At 32.8% G+C, this 25733-nt stretch overlaps 2 protein-coding genes across 6 annotated transcripts in view; both read right to left on the reverse strand.

Annotated features, from left to right (window-relative positions):
- Positions 1–2233: 2233 nt before the first annotated feature.
- LOC132746667 (alpha-2Da adrenergic receptor-like) overlaps positions 2234–25733 on the reverse strand; it is an 87965-nt gene continuing 64465 nt past the window's right edge. For all 5 annotated transcript variants that reach the window (XM_060735887.1, XM_060735891.1, XM_060735890.1 and 2 more), the window contains exons 2-3: positions 3740–3970; positions 2234–3453 (exon numbers count right to left, since the gene is read on the reverse strand). In XM_060735887.1, the coding sequence (XP_060591870.1) occupies positions 2342–3453; positions 3740–3970 (1343 nt within the window). In that variant the 3' untranslated portion in view covers positions 2234–2341. The remainder of the gene's footprint in view (positions 3454–3739; positions 3971–25733) is intronic.
- LOC132746669 (alpha-2C adrenergic receptor-like) lies at positions 21604–24341 on the reverse strand. The gene has a single exon (XM_060735893.1). The coding sequence runs from the start codon at positions 24245–24247 to the stop codon at positions 23297–23299; it is 951 nt and encodes a 316-aa protein (XP_060591876.1). The 5' UTR covers positions 24248–24341; the 3' UTR covers positions 21604–23296.

Below are 25733 nucleotides of genomic sequence, written 5' to 3' on the forward strand. Positions count from 1 at the left end.
TCTTACTTATATTTTTTATAAAAATCAACAAAAAACATGGCGCAGCAATGCAGCTCCGGCCAAACGAGCTACACAAAAAAATCAAAGGACCAAAACGCATATAAATGGCACTAACAGGTGAATTCAACCAGATAATTAAATAATTAAATTGGTTCTAGGTCAATCAACTATCCGTGCCATATATCTTAGTAAAATGCTTTATAAATTACTAATTCAGGAATTTTTAATGAAAATATATGAAGTCATTAGAATTAACGGGATATAATTAGCTATTGCTGATGATATTAATGCACAAGGGACGTCATCATTCGGAAAATGTAGAGTAGATAACGTTTGGGGAGATTTCACAAAGATACCACTTTCGCTAATAGATTATTTATTGGCTAAACTGTTTTCTGTTTTACTCTAAACTGTGAAAGTCATGCGTTCCGGTAATACCATATTTTTGACGATATGTTTTGTTGATGCTGCAATACTTATTTTGAGCAAAATACAATTTTTTATCCAAAAAGAAAACAAATTAAATGCTTGTTATTCTCGGAATCTTTTGATTAAGAATGATAAAATCGGAATAAATGCATTTTACCTTTAAGTAACAATAGACCGACAGAACCCCCGCTTTTCCTAGAACGACCCCAACATTTTTTTCGCACCCGCAAAAATTGCTCGTCCCGGTAAAGTGCATTTTACCCTAAAATATTAATATAATTTAGGGGTCATGTGGCGTAATAAAAGCATTTCATTTCTTATTAACAATAAAATACATGCACTGAACTATTTAGCAATCACAACAGTTAATTTGATCCTTAATTTAGTGAGCAACACATCTTTACAATAAATATTGTTTAATGTCCTGTGCTCAACGTATCCACATGGCATCAATTTGTCTCTTTCTGATAACCAACAGCAGAAAGTGTTTGTTATCTACATACAAAACACCATACGTGATTTCGGATGGTTTGATGAGTTACCATTTTTGGTTGGGTTTTCGCACCAAAACATCATAGGTCATATGGCGACTTTCCCGGTCTACTTGTAAAGGTAAACCACAGGAGCCTTCCCATGTATTAACTAGAGGATGCTTTTGTAAAAAAGCGCATGTCTCCCCACTGCACTGTGACCTTGACCTTTGACCTACTGACCCAAAAACAATAGGGATCATCTGCTCTATAAGACCAATCATCCTATGAAGTTTGAGGGCTGTAGGTCAAAAGGAACTCTAGTTATCATCCGGAAACGAGAAATTGACCAACGGTCACTGTGACCTTGACCTTTGACCTACTGACCCCAAAAACAATAGGGATCATCTGCTCTATAAGACCAATCATCCTATGAAGTTTGAGGGCTGTAGGTCAAAAGGAACTCTAGTTATCATCCGGAAACGAGAAATTGACCAACGGTCACTGTGACCTTGACCTTTGAACTACTGACCCCAAAAACAATAGGGATCATCTGCTCAATAAGACCAATCATCCTATGAAGTTTGAGGTCTGTAGGTCTAAAGGAACTCTAGTTATCATCCGGAAACGAGAAATTGACCAACGGTCAGTGTGACCTTGACCTTTGACCTACTGACCCCAAAAACAATAGGGATCATCAGCTCTATAAGACCAATCATCCTATGAAGTTTGAGGGCTGTAGGTCAAAAGGAACTCTAGTTATCATCCGGAAACGAGAAATTGACCAACGGTCACTGTGACCTTGACCTTTGACCTACTGACCCAAAAACAATAGGGATCATCTGCTCTATAAGACCAATCATCCTATGAAGTTTGAGGGCTGTAGGTCAAAAGGAACTCTAGTTATCATCCGGAAACGAGAAATTGACCAACGGTCACTGTGACCTTGACCTTTGAACTACTGACCCCAAAAACAATAGGGATCATCAGCTCTATAAGACCAATCATCCTATGAAGTTTGAGGGTTGTAGGTCAAAAGGAACTCTAGTTATCATCCGGAAACGAGAAATTGACCAACGGTCAGTGTGACCTTGACCTTTGACCTACTGACCCCAAAAACAATAGGGATCATCAGCTCTATAAGACCAATCATCCTATGAAGTTTGAGGGCTGTAGGTCAAAAGGAACTCTAGTTATCGTCCGGAAACGAAGAATGGACGGACGGACTGACGGACGGACGGACTGACGGACGGACGGACTGACGGACGGACGGACTGACGGACGGACAGGGCAAAAACAATATGTCTCCCCCCGAGGTGGGGGAGACATAATTAATACACGGAAGGGCATTCGAGTAGAACCAACAACTTGGTCGATAGCTTTCTCACATGAAAGAATCCAACATCCATAGCGGGATTCAAACTTACAAAGTTGAAGAGCAATTATGAGTTACTACTGCTCAATGTGAACACATGTGATTTCCAAAAGCAGAACAATCGTTTAAATCCAACCTTAAATCTTTGATTCATAAGTCCGTACACTACCGGGTTACAACCACTGTTTGCGTACCCAATAAGTAATGTAAACATATGAAACTCTCTCGGGACTAAATCAGGAATGTATATGGACAACAGCATGCTAATGCAGTACGGTAACCAACATATAACAAACAAGACAACAACTATTATCAACGAAAACGCTAGCCGTATCTCCTCTCGTCTTCTGATCTTTTTTGGAGATCGTAATTGAACTGAAGTATCATTCTTGGATTTGTTTGCCGCAAACTTTTTCTCAGTATCCGTTTCAGTCCCTGAATCTATCGCTGATGCGGATTCTTTTGAGAGTTCAGACACACTTTTTCTTTTCCAGCTGGGATGTAATAAATTGTTATCAACATTATTTTGATTCCTGTTTGATTCAGAATTTGTTTGTCGGTGAAATGATTTCACCTTTTCCTTACTTTGAGTTCCGTCTTCAAATAGTTTATTTCGTCGTTGACTATTCCTTCCTTGTTGTTTAATTAATGCGGAATTTGATTCGCTCGACGAATCGTCTGATAGAGCATCATGTAATGGACGTTTATCACTTTGTTTTTGATCTGTATTTTGAGCATCGTATTTAGGTATTTCTAAATGAATATCAACATGTTCATCATCCGCATTTATTGTGTCACTGATTGTCGTGTTATTGTTATTATATACTACTTCCGTTTGAGCGGTAACAGAGGGTGTGTTTTGCTTTGAATTGTTCACATTTTGTCCATCGTTGTCCTTTGGGGGTTCACAGTCATACGTACTGTTCACAGTCGAAGAGATCGTAGCTCTGTATGTGGTCTTGACTTTCCTTCTGCTTTCTCTTACTGATCGTATAATACATATGTTGCAAAATGTCATGACAGCAAAAGGTATTCCAAAGCAACACCCAATCATAAAGTAGGCGTAAGATTGGTAATTCACCCAATCGGCAAAACAGAATGAGTGAGTAGGCGTGTAAACATACTCTGACCAACCTAAAAGAGGCGGGGACGACAAAAGTACGGCACATGTCACGGTTGCTAAAAACATAAAAAATATTTGATAATTATAAACTACATGTATATGAACAAAAGACTTCTTTACATAAAATATGCCGATAATTTATTCTTAACATCTTATTACTTATTCTAAACAGAACACTGCCTATAGGATAACATGAGGTGTTGATGTACAAGATTTAACCTATACCCATAATAATATCTGTTCAGAGTTGATAATGCTTTGATAACTTAAAACTGCATGAGAAGCTAAAATATACAAGTACATTACATGAAAATAATCTTTAGATAACGACCAGACACTTACCAACTATCATAAGAATTGCATTTCTGGTAGTATAAATGTCCTTGAACTTGCTGGGGCGACACACCATGAAGAATCTATTGATTGAAATGTTGCAAAGGGACAATACGCTTGTTACAAGAGTGAGCATGTTGAGGAAACCAACAGCAACACAGGCGGTGTTAGACAGCATCCAGTAGCCCTTGATGATGGTGACTACGGTAAGAGGCATGTTTACTGTTGCCACGAGAAGATCTGAAATTAGAACAAACAAACACACTGTTAATGCATAATGATATTATTACGTTAACTAAGGGTAGGTTAATGAAATACATGATGTACTTGGACATGAACTGTTTAGTCCTCTTACTTTGCGATTTTCTTGATTTTTGAAAGATTCGCAGAAGGGGTAGTTAGTTATAGGAGAATATTCATGACTGAACTATGGAGACATGTCCTTTCTTCCGTTAAGACAATGCTAGAATTTATCTAAATTTTAGATAATATAGTTTTATACGATTATCGACTTTGCTTAACCTGCTGAATTTCATAAGTGCATATGTTCGGCTTCGATTTTTGGAACTGCACATTATCAGTTTCGGAATATCAAGAAAAATATTAAAAGTCAGTTAACAGTGTAAAGTCAGGTTAGAATGCAAGAAAGTGTAGGTTGGCCTAGTCCTTTACTGGTCACAAAGGCCATTCACTTTAGTTTTCAGCCGAAGGATGGTTAACAAATGTTATCACTCAAACATGGGATAGAAAGAGCATCGAAACACGAGGGTATCTGATTTGTACGAGTAAGCATAGCCCCTGTGTATAAATAACATTGCTGAGTGTTTTGAGATGTTGTTTCTCTTTTGTATCATAGGGGACAGTGCGGTTACTGAAGTTCTTGTAACTAATACTTGCACTCCAGTTAACGCACTGTGTATGCGATTTAACTATGTCACATTTTCGGTAGAAAAGTCTCTAAACTATGATGCAAAACTACGCATATAGCATAAATAGACATAGAAATACTTAATGATCCGGTGTTGATTGTTATACACACAATGTCTTCTGTAAATCTATAACCAATGATTGTACTATGTTTCAGAAATTTGTAGACAATACGATATGCCGCAGAAAAAAACATTTCATTTAAGAACGCTTTGTCTAAAATATATAAATTCTGTATAGAATGATAGGTTTTACAGATTTCGTAGTGGATTTAGAAAATATTCTTATAAATGTATTGCGGTTTTGCGGTTTTGTTCTTCTTCTATTTTTTTTAATTTTTGTTGATTTTTTTATTATTATCTTTTTAATTATGATTATGGTCGACCTTGTGTCGTCCAATAATTTGGCTTTCTGAACATAACTCTGCGGACTAAACTCTGTGCAATCTGAGAATGCTATTTATTTGTTTATCTGTCCGTAATTTACCATAAGTAAATTCCTAAATCATGCAGAAAACTAATAACAAACACACAGGTGAAAAAAATATCATTGTTCACTGTTGGTTTAAAGCAGAACCGGTTACAAAATTTACATTAATCCAATACATTGCAAGGAATCTATTTGATATCACTCAAAACAAACTTTGTCGCCTTAAACGATAAAACGATACAAACTTTTCTCTTTGATTGTTGTCTTTCTATAAGTGTTTATTATTCACTATCGAGTTTGTAAATGCTTCAACTTGTTTTTTTTCTTATTAGTTTCATTTATTTATTTATTTTTCATTAAAAAAGTATTTCGCAGTTTACGTATACACAATGATTTAAAGGATAAAATGTTACATTCAATATTTATTGATGACTTCCAGTTATCACCCATTTTAAGTTCCGTATATCCTGTGAACAGGTACATTTAAAAAAAAAAACTGTCTTAGCCCTTAAATATGTGACATTGCTTTCTCCGGAATGACTGTTGGAAAGAATGGGATAAATTATCCTCATTTTAGCAACAATATTCATTCATAAATTATATTAAGATAATCTTAACTTACTTGTAGTATAGTATGGTATGATATTTGACCCAACACATGCATATATTCTGTTTAACTAAAACATAGATATAATATAAGAAATTTGAATCATATTCTTCTGTTAATGTCATTGCGTAACCGCCATGAAAATAACAAAATTCTACTTTTAAGATAACATTAAGAAAATTAAATTCTTTGCATAACTGAATGGATGCGATCTGATCGGAAATACTTATAATAAAAGTCAGCTATTGTTAACCACAATAATTGAATTGATATTCCGTTTTAAGAAAGAAAATTGTTCTAAGGCACGGAAATAAACAGATATACATGTAAATGAATATACATAGATATAAACCATATTTATCATATTTTGCATATTAAACTAGGATTAAACCTTCACAGAGCTTAAGCGAGTCTTGCATATAAGCGTAAGTTATGCCACGAAGCAAACCCCATGAAGGCGACGAAAAGCCTAATTGAACGCTTGTTCTAAGAGAGCGTGACACTGACATGGGTACGAAACAATCATCTAAATGTGTTTATTTGTGGTTCTCGAATTAATCATAATTTGTCACATCGGAATCAGTAAATTTATCAAAATATCAACAGGTATAAACGATTTTTAAATGGCATAGATAAAAGATAGAAAGGCAAGAACAGAAATTAATCAAATTTGACTACCAGGGTGTGAAACAGGTGTAGGTTTTGTCTATTTTAGTTTTGGCTTTGCAATTTATTCATGACGAACCACATGGTTGCCTCTCATTATATCCAAAAGCAGCAGGTACATATACCAACGGACAATATACAAAGTTAACATGAAAACGGAATGATATAGACACAAATAAACACTAATTACAACAGAACAAGAGGGTGTCACAGTGCCATAAGTGCGAATTTAACATCAGCAAGACCGTCTGATTTGTGAAATAAACTTATTTTACATATTAATTTATCACTTCTGCCAATCCTTCAAATATCCAATTAATCATAATTAGAATTTCTTATCAATAAAAACATTAATTCCGTTTATACAATAAGTTCAAAATATCACCCCCACTGTCTTTCTTGTGACTTTATTGGTGAAATTTTATATGTGCTAACAAAATTGAGCTGGTCAATTCAAATCAAACCCAGGATCTCTTCTCAAGGTTTTGATTGAAATGCTGTGAAAAATCTATTGCAGTTTGATTCAACTGGTTGGTGAAAACGTGACTCATTTTCAGAAGAATAATGAGCGTATAGTATACAAGTATCTTAAAAATGATACTTTTATTTCAAAGAGATACACATTTATTTCAAAATATATATTTGTAAATTTATAAGTGACGAGAAATATTTCTCTGAAATATACCATATTCATAACTGGCTTTTTTTTTTAAATACCACGAGATGAAAATACATGTACATTCCGCATTTATAGAAAAAAAATCTTGACTTTTCTGTTAATTATACACATTTTCTCGTTTTTGACCTTACAATGCGAAAGACTTCCCTCATTGTTTTGTATCGGCTGAATTTGTAGCCCGGCAAGACACCAGTGAAAATACGGAAAATATGTTTCAATGCAATGCAATGCAAATATATATATAAAATGATAATATGCATATAATCGCATCAATATTTTTTAATACTTCAATTATAAGTTTTTAATAAAAAAAAACAAATTTATTAACATATTAGACATAATTATATTACTTTAACAACTTCAATAGTTATAAAATGACGTTTATATTACAAAAAGCGTGTTGACATTTCGACGAAATTCATGTATTCATACTAAGATAAGTCCGTGTAAGTCAAACGGTCAAGCGTTGTGAATCAAACGGTCAAGCGTAGGCGGTGCGAATTTCGCATTAAAATCTCAGCTTGATTCAAGATTAAGACGATGTGGCACTTACGTAGCTGCAAATACGAAACAACAGTACAATCCCTTTTAAAGTAAATTTTGATTTAGATAATTAATTACCCCTTACACCTGACAAGCCTTAAAACACACATGCTGTTGAAATTATCAAAGGGAATCAACTAAGCTGTTTAGACATGACGGGACGGGAGATATTTTTCATTGCTAACTATTTAGTGTAGGTCTGGGTCAATAACTTAAGTGTAGATTTATAGACTATTCTCTCACATAATCATTGATATTGGGCAAAAAAACCACAAACATGAAAATCGTTTTTGCAACGGCTTTGCTCAAAATGGGCTCAGAATCGCACAAAATATTGACTTTCAATTTAATTCTTGGTATATTTCAATTTTATCCTAAGTTTACAGATTTTTCCGTTTCAAGTGCTCCGCTTGATTTTTTTCCAAGATTTTTAAATTAAATAATTTTAGGCTGTTAAACTTTCGTGTAATTCCTTTAAAGGAGAATATATATGTACGGTTCAGATTAAGGCCCGAATTTCAATTTCCTAATTGCCTTAAAAAATTGTGATATAAATGTGCGTAAGAGGAAGGCACGCAGATAAATTATTTTATCTTATCTCAAAACATACAGTGTATTGTAAATTGATAAGAATTAAAACCCACAGTGATATAAATCTTTCCTGTTTACCATACACTTATAAATCATGTACTTGTAAGGACTTTAATGGCCCAATAAACTAAAAAAAATTAAAAAACTGAAGAAAAAAAAAATTTAATATATTTTTGTCCATAATACAGTTTCCTTAAAGTTACTCACTTGCCATATAGATAATACCAACCCTTTGCTTATTTTGCATTTACTATGATTATTGTGTTTTTAGTATTTTTATGGAAGTCAAAACATCAATTTGTTTTCATTTTGCTGCTTTTTATGGCAAGTTATTACTTATGTTATCTTTAATTACATTTGATTTGTTTAGTTTAGTTTAAACATAGTTTATTTCGAACAAATTCACAATATATATACAGACAATAATGTACACAATACAAACATAATATGCTGAAAAAGGATTGGGTCCGAAAGCTGAGCTTATAAAGGCCTTCTCCTTATAGATTTACAATGCATAAAATACGGTATGACAGTATATGTGATTTGCTTGAAATATATCTGATTTTACATTGTTTTTAAGAAGTTAAAGTCAAAATTGTTTCTAACATTTAGTTATAATGTAAAGCAAAAATTAATACAAAAAATGAATGAGAATACAAGACTGCATCATTTGTTATATAAAATTAAAGAGAAATAACGTAAATTAAGATAGAAAGAAATGAAGTAAGAAACTTTCAGCAAAATAGAAAAGAAGAAGAAATAAATTAAATGTGGATGATTCGGATAGTTCGGCGATTTAGATGGGAAGTATTTATTGATTTGAGCTGATGTGAATATGCTTAAGAGAATCTCCTGCTTTCTCGGATGTATGTATGAACGGCTTCAAACAGTCTTTTGTTTGCATCATCACTAATGTTTGGGTCTCCATTTAATAACTTTTGGAGAGTTGCTGAACAAATAGTAGATATAGTGTTAAGAAAAGAGGCCCTGCTGTCAGCATAGCGATGACATTCAAAGAAAAAGTGGTAATTACTTTCCACTATGCCACACTGACAAAGTGGAGATGGAGAAATATTTTTCTTAAATAGATGCTGATTTAGTGAACTACATTCAGTACGAAGTCGAGCATGAAAGATCTGCCATTTTCTATCGCCTTCATAGAAATAAATCGGACAACTAGAGCTGCTTCGTCTCAAATGGGATTTGAAAGCAAACAGTGAGCGTAAATTTTGCACTTCAGTTGGAAGGGCGTTCCATTTATTCAGAGCAGTTGGAAGAAAAGCATTTTGATAAAGAGTAGTTCGTGTTCGAATAGTCTGAATATTTGTAGCATTGCGTAGATTGTACCTTGAATTTTCGCCTACAGTAGCAGGAAGTAAAGAACACAAGTAATCTGGTGTTAAGCCATTTTTCATTTTATAAAGTAAGATAAGCATATGATTATTTCTTCGAGATTCTAAGGATTCCCAAGGAACTTCACTATGGAGTTTGTCTAATGATACAAGTTTTGTAGCACCGCACACAATACGAGACGCTTCATTTTGAATTTTGTCAAGCTCAAGTTTCTCATATTGTGTGCAGTTTAGATAGACAACATCGGCGTATTCCAAAAGCGGTCGGATGAAAGTTAAATATATCACTTCAAGAGATCTACGGTCAAGTTGAAACTTCAATTTCCTCATGATGTGTATCCTCTTCCAGGCTCGTTCGGTAATATAGTTAATGTGACAATGCCACGAGCAATCGTCTGAAAGGTGGATGCCAAGATGTTTGTGACTGTTTACAGTTGTTATTTGTTGGTTATGCATTAGAAGTGAAGAGTGAAAGGGTTTATTTCTTTTACGAGAGATAACCATAGATTCAGACTTCGATGGATTGAAAGTAACTAGCCATTTTTCAGCCCAAGCTGATTTCTTGTCTATATCAGATTGAAGTGTTTCAGCAGCAGAAGCAGGGTTGTCAACAATAATATGTAAACTTGTATCGTCAGCAAAAAGATTGATTTTAGAGCCTATATCTTCAACGATGATTTGTTTCAAACTTTAGGACAGAATGTCGATTATGTATTGATTAACAAGCGGTTAACATGTGATTATGATTGTGTTAACAATGGAGGTCGAAATCAATTACTGTTAATACATAGCTATGTTTATGGTTATATCTTGATACAGGTGTAATTGAGTATAATTGGTCGCTCTGGTGTTAATGAATAGATACTTCAAGCCCAGGACTACCGCGTTTTATGAACTCATTAATGCTTTTATTTCACCTATGAAGCTGATAAATCGAATTCATCGAATTGATACAAAAGTTAAAGCACATAATTGATTCATACATTCATTCCGCCTTCCGCAAGTTAACGATCAATGTTTAAGTAAAGTACTTTATCGTGGAATGTAAATGATTTCTCTCCGATGCCACAAGTATAATTACATTCACGATATTAATTTTAAACGATGAATGTACGTTAATTTACTATTTAAATAATGGAAAATGTGCCCATTGTAGACTTATTCACTTTAAACATACATTTATGCTTAATCATTCCCTACCATTTGCTTCTGCGTTAGTTAGGGAAATATGCAAAAGTTCTGCTTAATCATGTAAATTGATGATTTGTAAATATTGTTTAAAAAAAAATTGTTGTATAAGAATATTGCTAGTCAATGCAATATTAAATAGCAACAATTCCATTTATACAGATACTGTTATGTAACATTTTTTGTATTTCCAATAAGGATGAATGACGAATAGTCAAAAGGAAACAAAAGAGTATGTATAACATTACAGATTAGAATGTAATTAGGCATGTTGTCAGAAGGCAACGATACAATGTATTAGGTAAAATTATGCTTTTGAAAAAGAGAAGAATACATTCAGGATCGTTTGACGGCATTAATATACGAATATTTCATAACTGCATGACATTTAATAAGTTAACTACTGAGTCAATATGTGTGTTTAACGTCATTGCATTTTGATAATAGAACATTAAATACAGGATCTTATTTTGTAATATATCTTACACCTACCAAAAATTCGTTTCTCAACTTATGGTGATATTAACATTTAAATAACGTTTTTATCTAATCAGTTATAAAATTATCAATGATAATTAGTAACCAATCCGTCTTGTTAAAATCGTTTTTAAGATAATAACATTGAAGATTTCATATCAAATAAAAACCTGGCGTGGGTTCAAACCCTGTCTGGGGCAAGCCGTTATTTCCTTGAGCAAGAAACTTTTCATTCATTGCTTAGTACTGGTTGGTTCCAAGAACGGATTCGAGAGTGTTTCATTAAGCTTATAGCTTCCAACAAATCGAACTAAAATAAATTTGTATAAACCAAATAAAAACCAAATTATTGGTGCGTCGTAAAAGTCTACTAGAAATCAAGGTATTCATGGTTAATTCCTGCGCAGGATAACCTAAAACCCGTGTAAAATAGGTTATAAAAAAGGTATATTTCCGCTTCTAATCATCTGACAACAAAATGATCACCATCCATGACCTTAAAGATTATAATTTGCAAAATATCGGCCTATTTATTTTGAATATAGTAATTTACTGATTGATACTGAATGAATATATAAATCTATTTTGAAATATTTACTAATTTGATGCACGCGAGGTCATTGGGGTCGTTATTTGCATCATGGAGAAGGAATTGACGGACTGCTAAGGTTTTGAGAATCGATATGGTACCTGACAGATGTTTATGTAAGCATAGCAGACATTTAAGAGCATTCATTCCAGTTTTTTTTTCAGATGAATTTTTCATCACACTTTAGCAAAATAGTTATGATTCCTTTTATCACTTTACTGGTTCAGTTTTGTAAATCAATGAAAATTCCCAAAGCGGTGAAATATATAAATTACGTGACAATACATAATATGATTCAGCAAATGATATCGAACATACCATTTTATTTTGTTTTACCTTTTCATTGAAGAATGGCTTTAGTCAAAGGAAGGTGGGGAGAGCTTGACTCCTTTCCGTATATAACAGATACCTTAAGGTTAGCTTATATGACGATTGTATTTGTTAAGTTTGGAGCAAGTATGCCCATTGTTAAGAATTGTTGCTAAGTTGTTATGTTTCATGTCGCGAATAATTGAGACTATTTGTTCTTAATGACATTTGCTTGTTCAAGCTTTTATGTGAGGGTGCTGCAAACAAGAGTCGTTATGTATGACATGTATGACATGTATGAAACAACGATTCCTTGGATTATTTGTTGTCTCCTCTCAACCATCGACCGAAGTACAGGTAAGCTAAAAGATAAAAAAATGCTGCATACAGAGTACTACATTGGACGGGCAGTGCGCAGATATTAAGGCTCATATGGTTTCGACAGGGCATCTTGTATAAATAAACCGAACATTAATACTCATTTAGCCAGTTACATCCGCTGCCTCTTAGAGTCATTACCTGAACTGTTTTTATTACTTTTACTTCTGTGGAAGACAAGCACAAATATGTATGACTTTTAGTTACCTGTCCAATTACAAGAGGTACATGACAGGGTCTGCTTTGTCTTTGATTATAAATACAAGGATGACAAGAAGCAGTTGTTCTGTGATGCTCTTTGACAAATGTTTATTTGTTACCGCCAAAAGCAAAATAGGAAACTATGTGGAATACAATAAAAAGAATAGGAGAGTTATAAATCTTTACACTCTTTACCTTCATAGTCAGTAATGTTTGCTGGTGAGCAAACATGTTGTATTAAAAGATTAAAATCATAAAATTTGCTCTTTGATATACAAGTGTAAATGTCACTTTATCTCGTCAGTATGAGAGCAGAAAGTCAATTCATTATTGATTTAAATACAATAAACTAGTAACTATCCTCTGCCCTCGTAGTTTTATATCAATAACTGATAGTCAACTTCCATGTTCAATGCCATAACGCGTTCTAAACGTACAAGTTTATTGTCGTCCACCCGGTGCAATTGAGTGTAAATGGTCGTTCAAGTGTTAATTAACACAAGCATCATGACTTTGATTTTTCGCGAACACTCCTTTGTTGTGATGTTTACTATACTATTCTTGATTTTTTTTTTGCATATCCGTAATTCAACATAAACATTTATGGGGTTTTTTTTATATAAGTTCAGTGTTTAAACGCATTGTGCGCAGTGCATTGTGAAGTTGTGTGATAAAAATGGGTGCCAATGAGCGTCTATGCTTTGAAGTATTATTCACCTTTGTCTCTGTTATAAAACTGATAAGATTCCAGTATATATATAATCATGAATAAAGTAAGAAGATTCCTTCATGCATGTTTTTTCTCCTTATACATTTATCTGTGTTGCTACAAACTAAATGTGGATTATTAATGATATCAATGCAAAAAAATCATTATAATATGTTATATACACTGTTGAAATCATTGCAAAGTGATACCTAATAACTTTTCTCTCCACGAAAACGCCATCCGTATGGAAAAGGGGAAATCTCTTGGAAGCAACAAAAATAACAAAATTACATGAAATTGAAAACTTGGAATAATGGAAAAGTGCAACACTCAAATAACCTCCTAACACTGAAATTTGTTGCATAAAACCCTAAAGTTTTAAATGTATTGTGTATATTAGTACAATAATTAAACCTGTAATTGATTTTCGCAAATATAATTTAGAGTCAAGATTCCTTTTAATACAATTAGAAAAAAACAAACCAAAAAAGGTTTGATATTGAATTTAAATAGATAAAATAGATTTTAATCAATCTTTCACATTGCAGGTGTAAATTCATTACTGATAGTAAATAATCAATTTTTTTTATCATGTTTAAGTCAATGTAGCGTAATAGATTTAGTATCTAATTATTGTTCCCTTGTGTAATTTAGTGTCAATGGTCATTCCGGAATACATGAAATTACACGCCATTAGTTATAAAGTGCAGTATTTGTTATGTTGACTCACCTTTGCTCTGTGTCCCCGCTTTGCAATTTTATTAGTCTCCTTGCTCGCTAAAGTTTCAGTGTATAATTCAAAGATTATAGTATTTAATCCAGTCACTATGAAATACATTGATTAAGCATATAATATTCTAGCGCCGTATATATCTTATATTATAACAACATTATTAGAACAAGCAATTAATGATATTGTTTATGTTTATAATGTCTAAATAAATGGATTAAATCAATAAAAAAATAACGTGTTGTAGAGTGCTTTTTTGAATGTTACTCGTATTACAAACAGGTAGCTTCAACTCCGCAATACGGAAATATATGATAATAGTTATAACAATTTAAGCAACTACATCCAACACCTAAAGTGATCGTAAGATTTGTTTTTATTAAGTTTATGAATATTGTGAATACATAGGTATATGTTTTTGGAGACATATATATTGTATACTTAATAATATATAATGAGTTGTAAGTTTTCTGTAAGTTTTTACACCTTAAGTAAAGGCCATTCTCGTGGGTTCTTTTTTAATATAGCCGAGAACAAAATAATTCGAGTTTTCTATTCACGCAAGATTCATCAGAACTATGTCAGGCAACTGCGTGACACTTCTCTTCTGTAAACTGATCTTTTTTATGGAGCAAAAAATAGCACCTTACAATCATCAAAAGTAAGTAATGACAGATCTTTGATGTGTTTATTAGATGTTGGTTACATTACTGTAGAACGCTCGTTTGGCAGTATAAACTGGGCATGCGCAGAGTATGTTTTCAACACATTCGATGCTGTTTATTTTTTAAATTTAAATGGCTCAACCTTTGATTGTATTTATATGCTTTCCAGTACATTCGCATTTTGTTTGTTTATATAATTATGCTTTAATAAAATTACTCATGCTTAAGCGTTAATTTAGGTATTACTATGGTGACAACTGCTACAACAAATAATTATACTAGATGCTTGACGTTTTCATTACAAACAATTTCAAACATTACCATAACAATTTTAGTTGCCAAAATATGGAAATTATGATTTTTCTTACGTGACCAAATTTCAAATATACTGCAGTATTATTGATAATACATCATGCAACGAGGCCCTTAATTGCTATATAACGACAATGCCCGAAACATGATATACTATGATGATATGACAGAAACGGCAGAAACTTTACCGAAGACCGTGTTGAACATTTAACCCAACCTAATCATAAAAAATCACTCTATTTCACTTTCTCAGTTGTTACATTTCGCCTTTCTAGCGTTCGATAATATACTGCACTTGTCCTTTGTTTTACAGAGGACAAGAAAATCCTGGCAGTTTTAAACCATTGGGAAGTCTTCGTGTTCCAGTTCAAATGCCGTATCACACGCACATAACAATCGTGTGGTGTTTTTGTAGCCTACGGTGAAAGAAATACAATTTTTATAACATTCGTGTATATTTCAGGTTCCATCGCGTGAACTTTACAAGTGCTCCAGCTGATGATTGGCTTTTTGACCAGGTTCAATATAAAACCAGTTATATCAATATACATGTAATTCAAATTATTCGTCGACATGGAAATGATAGATTTGTCATAAAATAGGAACGGCCTGCATATTAAATTCAACTATTTTTTTCATAGCACAGAAGAGCTAAGTTGTTAAGTAATTTCTTGTACTGGCATTTTCTTCTGAAAATATTGTTGGTCATACGTATTATGCATATGCTTTCTAGTTTATTTTTGTTCTCATATGTGTACATGTTTTATTTGTATCATATGAAATCGACAAAAGAACAGCTTAGCGTTAACAACAGAGTTCAAACCCTCTCCTGTCTTTGTGAAGTGTCCTGCTGGGTTCTTTGCCAGTGGTCCGATGTTGCTGGATTGTGTTGGAGACTGCGTTCAGCAAACATTACCTTTTCTTGTCAATCTTTGTCCTCATAATTTTGCATGTTTTATTTGTATCATATAAAATTGACAAGAGAATAGCCCCACATTAATACTGTTAGAACATAACCAATTTGACTTGCAGGTGCTTGAACTTGATTATAATTACTTTTGAAATTATTGAGTAGGTTTTCTTTTTCATGAACTAATTGTCGGAAAACGGTTTTTAATTCAATAAAGGAAGATCAATCTCCTCACAAGAACACAAGAATCAACACTTAAGGGGTCATCATTTCACATCTTTACATCCGTTTCGTATGATATACAAATCAGAAACAAAACAAATATAAAAAAAGTTATGAAATTATATATCTGATGTCAACAAGACAAAATAACTTTCTATTAGTCTCCCCGCTAAAGTTTCAGTGTATAATTCAAAGATTATAGTATTAAATTCAGTCGTTTATAAAGCTCACTATGAAATACATTGATTAATCATATAATATTCTAGAGCCGTATATATCCTATGTTGTATAACAACATTATCGAACAAGCAATTAATGGCATTTTTCATGTTTATAATGTCTAAATGAATGGATAAAATCAATAAAAAGAACGTGTTGTCGAGTGCATTTTTGAATGGTACTGGTATTATATATGTATACAGGTAGCTACAACTCTGCAATACGGAAACATATGATAATAGTTATTCAAGCAATTAAAGCAACTACATCCAACAACAAAAATGATCATAAGATTTGATTTTTATTTAGTTTATCAAAACACAGGTATATGGTATATGTTGTTTTAGATTTGATTTTTGTTGAGTTTATCAAAACGCAAGTATTTTTTTAGGAAAACATACAATGTACACTTTAATAAAGAGTTGTAAGTTTGCTGTAAGTTTTTGCACCTTAACATAAAGCAATTCTCATGTTTTTTTTTTCATTTTAATATAGCTGAGAACAAAATAATTCGAGTTCTCTATTCACGCGAGATTCATCAGAATTATGTCAGGCAACTGCGTGACTCTCCTCGTCTGTAAACTGAATATTTTAATAAAAAACAAAAATAGCATCTTACAATCATTTAAAGTAAGTAATGACAGATTTTTGATGTGTTTATTAGATGTTGATTCCTTTAATGTCGAACGCTCGTTTGGCATTTCACAGTTTTAACTGGGCATGCGCAGACTATGTTTTTTCAACGCATTCAATGTATTTTGTTTTTAGATTTAGATGGCTAAAACCTTTCATTGTATTTATATGCTTTCCAATACATTCGCATTTTTATATAATCATGTTTTAATAAAAATACACATGCTTTAGCGTTAATTTAGGTATTAATTTAACAATCTACTTGATCCATTTTGTAAATATTTAACTTTTCATAAAATAAGGGTACATGTATTTAATGTGTTTACAATTTGATACTTATTTGTAAATTTTATTCTTTTTTATGTTTAAAGTATATATTTTGTTCCATCGAGGATAGAAAAATCTTTCTTGATTAACAGGCTAGTAAGTAGTAAATGTTTTTTAACAAAGCGGGTCCAAATTAATTACTGATAGTTAATTTCACGTATAAAGTCATAATAAAGTCATAATGTGATCTAGACGCACGACGGCTTTGTTGTTATCTCGGCGTATCTGGTCAATAATGGTCAATCTGGTATAAATGAAGGCATTACTTATTACGATTACTGTGTTGTGTCAACTAATATATGCTTTCATCTCTGCTTTAAAACTTTGTTGACAACTTCTACAACGAATAATAATACTAGATGCTTGACGTTTTCATTACAAACAATTTCAAACATTTCCATAACAATTTTAGTTGCCAAAATATGGAAATTATGATATTTCCTACACAATCAAATTTCAAATATTCTGCAGTATAATTGATAATATATCATGCAACGAGGCCCTTTATTGGTATATAACGACAATGCCCGAAAAATGATATACTATGATAATATGACAGCCGGGAAATGAATAGAAACGTGAGAATCTTTGCCGAAGACCGTGTTGAATATTACACCCAACCTTTTCATACAAAATTACTCTATTTTACTTTCTCAGTTGTTACATTTCGCCTTTCCAACGTTCGATAATATACTGCACTTGTTCTTTGTTTTACAGAGCACAAGCAAATCCTGGCAGTTGTTACCATTGGGAATTATTCGTGTTCCAGTTCAAATGCCGTATCACTCGCACGTAACAATCGTGTGGTGTTTTTATAGCCTACGGTGAAAGAAATACATTTTTGTATAACATTCGTGTATATTTCAGGTTCCATCGCGTGAAGTTTACAAGTGCTCCAGCTGATGATTGGCTTTTTGACCAGGTGCAATATAAAACCAGTTATATCAGTATAGTTCAAATTGTTCGTCGACATGGAAATGATAGATTTGTCATAAAATAGGAACGGCCTGCAGATTGACCTCAACTGTTTTTTTTTCATAGCACAAAAGAGCTAAGTTTGATAAGTAATTTCTTGCACTGGCATTTTGTTCTGAAAATATTGTTGATTCATACGTATTATTCATATGCTTTCCATTTCATTATTATTCTAACGGCATGCAAATTGAATTCAACTATTATTTTTTCATAGCACAGAAGAGCTAAGTTGTTAAGTAATTTCTTGTTCTTGCATTTTGTTCTGACGAGATTGTTGGTTCATACGCAATATTTATATGCTTTCTAGTTTATCTTTGTTCTCATATTTTGTACATGTTTTATTTGTATCATATGAAATTGACAACAGAACAGCTCCGCGTTAACAACAATGTCCAAACCCTGTCCTGTCTTTGTTAAGTCTTTGTTAAGTCTTTGTTAAGTATCCTGCTGGGTTCCTTGCCACTGGTCCTATATTGCTGGATTGTGTTGGAAGCTGCGTTCAGCAGGCATCACCTTTTCCTGTTTATCTATGTTCTCAAATTTTTGCATGTTTTATTTGTATCGTATAAAATTGACAAACGAATAGTTCCGATTTAGTACTGTTAGTAAATAACCAGTTTGACTTGCGGGTGCTTGAAAATGATTAAAATTATTTTTTACAATTATTAAGTTGATTTTCTTTTTCTTGAACTGATTGTCGAAAAACGATTTATAATTCTATAAAAACGACCAAACTTCTTATAACGCATCAATTACGATTAATCAACCCGTAAAGGCGCAAAGGCAGCACTTGAGAGTCATCATTTCACATCTTTTCATCCGTTTTGTATGATATACAAATCAGGAACACGAGCAATATTTAAAAAAAAGTTAGGAAATCATATATCTGATGTCAAAACACAAAATAACTTGTTAGAATTTTGTTGTGTGCAAGGAAACATTGCTATGATTATCTTTTCCAATGCGTATACATGTCCTTGGCGGATTTATCGATATAGACGAACAGAAAAAAGATGGATACCTATCTGAAACATTTTCAAAACAAAACAATAATTCAACAATATAAACTAAGTATGTAAGTTATTCATTTAAAAAACGATAATCTATTTTCTGCCACGGTCAACATATTATTACTTATGTTATCTTTAATTACATTTGATTTGTTTCAAACTTTAGGACTGAATGTCGATTATGTATTGATTAACAAGCGGTTAACACGTGATTATGATTGTGTTAACAATGGAGGTCGAAATCAATTACTGTTAATACATAGCTATGTATATGGTTATATCTTGATACAGGTGTAATTGGGTATAATTGGTCAACCTGGTAGTGATGAATAGATACTTCAAGCCCAGGACTACCGCATTGTATGAACTCATTAATGCTTTTATTTCAGCTATAAAGCTGATAAATCGAATTCATCGAATTGATACAAAAGTTAAAGCATAGAATTGATTAATACATTTATTCCGCCTTCCGCCAAGTTAACAATAAATGTATAAAAAAGTACTTTATCGTGGAATGTAAATGATTTCTTTCCGATGCCACTGGTATAATTACATTCACTATATTAATTTTAGACGATGAATGTACGCTAATAGTCAATAAATGCCAAGTAAGGTATGTCAAAGATCAATCTAATGGTAGATGTTAAACTGTTCTTCCAGAAAATTTTATGAAGGACTCTTGCCTCATTATCATGATAAAAAACGATCGATATAACTTTTGGTAAAATTGATGCAAATATTAACGTATAACTATGTCCTGAATGGTCATGATTTCTGGCGTAGGATCTCCTTGTAATCATTGGGACTCCACTGAGGTTTTTCTGCTGGAAATAATTTTTCAAGATTAACTATCCATTTGATAAAGGTCAAGACCATGCAATAATGTGTGTGCGAAATTTCAGATTATTTTCTCACTCAGCTTTTCCAGAGTAATTGTTTTGATTGTGAAAACATGACCCAAAATGTAAAAGCGTTGCAACGCTTTTTCACTCAAATCGGGTAAGTTATCGCACAAAAATATAATCTTTGTTAGATGTCTCTTAATCATTTTTTGTCTATCATTCTGTTATATGTGTTGCAGGTGATCTGTGTTACTGTAAGAAATTTATTTTTATGTTTCAGGCTTTTGGAGCCCATTAGCATTCCTTATCACGTGACATGAGATAGTGAAGCACGGTGAAATTTCGCTCGGTGAAAAACTCGGTTATTTTTCCAATTCTAGTGATTATTTGGACCTTTATTCATATATATTGGTGCTTATATTGTTTAATTTGGTAGTGACTAAACAGAAATGGAAAAACAGCTGAAGAATTCGACTTCTAAGAGTGATTTTGCACAGGGTTCAGCAAAAACACGAGGTAATAATGGCGCGTGTGTATCTACCCCCCCCCCCTTCAGGCGGTAGCTGTTTGTTTGTGTTTTTTTTTTCTTTTTTCATCTCTCATTCTCTCATGATAATTATTAATTTTCCTCTTACAAACCTCAAAAATAATATTGTACTGTGTAGAAATTTATTAAATAAAACCATGTCATGTGTTAAATTAACAAATATTCACTACTGTTATGTATACTCATGTGTTATATTGTATGTAACTTGAGTTAATAAAGATATGTTCTGTTCTGTTCTTAAATAAAGAGGACACCCGACTTCTAAATTTAACTATTATAATGAATCATTTATACGAACAAATAATTGATGAAAAGCTGCTTAATGATTTGAAACAAGAGCAGCAAATACCAGGCTGGTTGAATTTCGCTATCGCTATGAAATTTCAGGCTGACCTTACTGTTAAGTAGTACGGGAATTATCATAACAAGCATAAAGAAAAGGAAAGGTAACGAATGACAATCTTGCATTTGTTGCAGACGATGACGGTAAAAAACGTGACTTGGGACACTTAAGTTTTCACTTTTTGCTCAGCATTAAATGTTGCAGGAAATTGTCTTGTAAATAATTACTTAAATTAAAAATAATAATCTTTATGCTTCAATCGTGTGAACTATTGTTTTACTGCCAACTGTATCTAGAGTTGAATCGCTCTTTAACGATGTATGACAGATGAGGACATAAATAAAATACATTTAAGTTGCGATTTAGATTTTAACTGTTTGTATTTGTCGCTTTGTTTTGTTTATGCTTGCAAAGAACAACAGCAAAAAGTTTAGGCATTGTTTTCTTTATAAAGATTCACACACACTTCAGACAGACAGACAACAACACAAGATTCAGTACTTCTTATTTCATTTATACATGGTCATTAATTTGAGCATTTAACCATTACATTTTATTAACTTTCAGGATTGAATCAAATACCTATAATAATGTCATCAGAGGTGCTTCAATGTAGCTTCAATGATTAAACAATCGTTGTTTTTTTACATATTATAATTGGGCATCAAAATTGTTTATTATGCAATTTAAATCGATTCCAAGAAAACCTAGACATCTTCGATAACTGACGTTCAATCTTAATTGGATAGAACTACTATTCTGACATGCTAAAATAAGATGTGCAAATAAATTCATATTTTCAAATAGTGATTTAAGGACAAGCTGTTTTAAATGCGATATGGCTATGGTTAACAATCCGTCAGTATTTAATTTATTTTTTAATATAAATAACAATTTATAAAAGTACGAAAATAATTTGAATAGAAATGTAAAATCATTGATTATCAAAATATAAATATTAAAATATAGTGTGCATGTATGCAATTTGATTTTGTTACGGCATATACAATCTTACTTATACTTTTTATAAAAATCAACAAAAAACATGGCGCAGCAATGCAGCTCCGGCCAAACGAGCTACACAAAAAAATCAAAGGACCAAGACGCATATAAATGGCACTAACAGGTGAATTCAACCAGATAATTAAATAATTAAATCGGTTCTAGGTCAAGCAACTTATCCGTGCCATATATCTTAGTAAAATGCTTTATAAATTACTAATTCAGGAATTTTTAATGAAAATATATGAAGTCATTAGAATTAACGGGATATAATTAGCTATTTCTGATGATATTAATGCACAAGGGACGTCATCATTCGGAAAATATAGAGAAGATAACGTTTGGGGAGATTTCGCAAAGATACCACTTTCGCTAATAGATTATTTATTGGCTAAACTGTTTTCTGTTTTCCTCTAAACTGTGAAAGTCATGCGTTCCGGTAATACCATATTTTTGACGATATGTTTTGTTGATGCTGCAATACTTATTTTGAGCAAAATACTAATTTTTATCCAAAAAGAAAACAAATTAAATGCTTGTTATTCTCGGAATCTTTTGATTAAGAATGATAAAATCGGAATAAATGCATTTTACCTTTAAGTAACAATAGACCGACAGAACCCCCGCTTTTCCTAGAACGACCTCAACATTTTTTTCGCACTCGCAAAAATTGCTCGTCCCGGTAAAGTGCATTTTACCCTAAAATATTAATATAATTTAGGGGTCATGTGGCGTAATAAAAGCATTTCATTTCTTATTAACAATAAAATACATGCACTGAACTATTTAGCAATCACAACAGTTAATTTAATCCTTAATTTAGTGAGCAACACATCTTTACAATAAATATTGTTTAATGTCCTCTGCTCAACGTATCCACATGGCATCAATTTGTCTCTTTCTGATAACCAACAGCAGAAAGTGTTTGTTATCTACATACAAAACACCATACGTGATTTCGGATGGTTTGACGAGTTACCACTTTTGTTCGGCTTTTCGCACCAAAACATCATATGTCATATGGCGACTTTCCCGGTCTACTTGTAGACCACATGAGCCTTCCCATGTATTAATAAATGCACGGAAGGGCATTCGAGTAGAACCAACAACTTGGTCTATAGCTTTCTCAAATGAATGAATCCAACGTCCATACCGGGATTCTAACTTACAAAGTTGAAGAGCAATTATGAGTTACTACTGCTCAATGTGAACACATGTGATTTCCAAAAGCAGAACAATCGTTTAAATCCAACCTTAAATCTTTGATTCATAAGTCCGTACACTACCGGGTTACAACCACTGTTTGCGTACCCAATAAGTAATGTAAACATATGAAACTCTCTCGGGACTAAATCAGGAATGTATATGGACAACAGCATGCTTATGCAGTACGGTAACCAACATATAACAAACAAGACAACAACTATTATCAACGAAAACGCTAGCCGTATCTCCTCTCGTCTTCTGATCTTTTTTGGAGATCGTAATTGAACTGAAGTATCATTCTTGGATTTGTTTGCAGCAAACTTTTTCTCAGTGTCCGTTTCAGTCCCTGAATCTATCGCTGATGCGGATTCTTTTGATAGTTCAGACACACTTTTTCTTTTCCAGCTGGGGTGTAATAAATTGTTATCAACATTATTTTGATTCCTGTTTGATTCAGAATTTGTTTGTCGGTGAAATGATTTCACCTTTTCCTTACTTTGAGTTCCGTCTTCAAAAAGTTTATTTCGTCGTTGACTATTCCTTCCTTGTTGTTTAATTAATGCGGAATTAGATTCGCTCGACGAATCGTCTGATAGAGCATCATGTAATGGACGTTTATCACTTTGTTTTTGATCTGTATTTTGAGCATCGTATTTAGGTATTTCTAAATGAATATCAACATGTTCATCATCTGCTTTAATTGTGTCACTGATTGTCGTGTTATTGTTATTATATACTACTTCCGTTTGAGCGGTAACAGAGGGTGTGTTTTGCTTTGAATTATGCACATTTTGTCCATCGTTGTCCTTTGGGGGTTCACAGTCATACGTACTGTTCACAGTCGAAGAGATCGTAGCTCTGTATGTGGTCTTGACTTTCCTTCTGCTCTCTCTTACTGATCGTATAATACATATGTTGCAAAATGTCATGACAGCAAAGGGTATTTCCAAAGCAACACCCAATCATAAAGTAGCGTAAGATTGGTAATTCACCCAATCGGCAAAACAGAATGAGTGAGTAGGCGTGTAGACATACTTTGACCCAACCTAAAAGAGGTGGGACGACAAAAAAGTACGGCACAATGTCACGGTTGCTAAAAACATAAAAAAAATATTTAATAATTATTTAACTACATGTATATGAACAAAAGCCCTTCTTTACATAAAATATGCGATAATTTATTCTTAACATTTTATTACTTATTCTAAACAGAACACTGCCTATGGGATAACATAAGGTGTTGATGTACAGGATTTAACTTATAACCATGATAATATCTTGTTCAGAGGTTTGTATGCTTTGATAACTTTAAAAATGATGGAAGCTAAAATATTACAAGTAATTAATGAAAAATCTTTAGATAAACAGACACTTACCCAACTATCATAAGGGAATTGCTTTCTGGTATATAAATGCCTTGAAAATTGCTGGGGCGCAACCATGAAAGAAATTATTGATTGAAATGTTTGCAAAGGACAATAGTTTGTTAACAAGATGATCATTGTTTGAGGGAAAAACGCAACACAGGGCAAGGGTGTTGACAGCACCAGTAGCCCTTGATATGGTGACTACGGGTAAGGCAGTTTACTGTTTGCCCGAGAAGATCTGAATTAGACAAAACCAAAACACATGTTTTTAAACATTAATGATTATTACTTAACTAAGGGTATGGTTAATGGGAAATTAATTATTTATTTGGTTGAACTTTACCTCTTTACTTTGCGATTTTTTTGATCTTTTTTTTTTTTGAAAGATTCGCAGAAAGGGGGTAGTTAGGTTATAGGGAATATTCATGACTAATATGGAGAACATGTTCCTTTTTTGGGTTAAAACAATGCTTAATTGTCAAATTCCTATAATAATATTTAGTTTTTACTACGATTCGGACTTTGCTTAACCTGCCCTAAATTTTAAGTTTGGATATTTACGCTTTCGATTTTTTGGAACTGCCCACTTTCCAGTTTTCGGAATATCAAGATAAAATTAAAGTAAGTTTTAACAGTGGTTGTGAAAGTCAGGTTTAAGTAATGCAAAGAAAGTGTACGTTGGCTCTGTCCTTTATGGTCACCAAAAGGGCCACTACTTTTAGGTTTTCCCGCCCGAGAATGGTTTTATACAATTTATCATCAACTGTGAAAGGATATAGAAAACCCGGGGTTATCTATTGGTACGAGGTAAGCATAGCCGCCTGTGTTTAAAAAAATTTGAGTGTTTTGAAATTTGTTTTCTTTTATCCATCAGGGGACAGTGCAGTTACTGAAGTTCTTGTAACTAATTTACTTGCACTCCAGTTAACGCACTTGTATTGCGATTTAACTATGTCACTTTTCAGGTTTTTTAGAAAGTCTCTAAACTATTATTGCAAAACTACGCATAATAGCATAAATAGACAGAAGAAATACTTAATGATCCGTG

The sequence above is a fragment of the Ruditapes philippinarum genome, unplaced genomic scaffold (assembly GCF_026571515.1).
Source record: "Ruditapes philippinarum isolate M1 unplaced genomic scaffold, ASM2657151v2 ctg3688_1_1_1_1, whole genome shotgun sequence".
NCBI classification, from domain to species: Eukaryota; Metazoa; Mollusca; class Bivalvia; order Venerida; family Veneridae; genus Ruditapes; species Ruditapes philippinarum.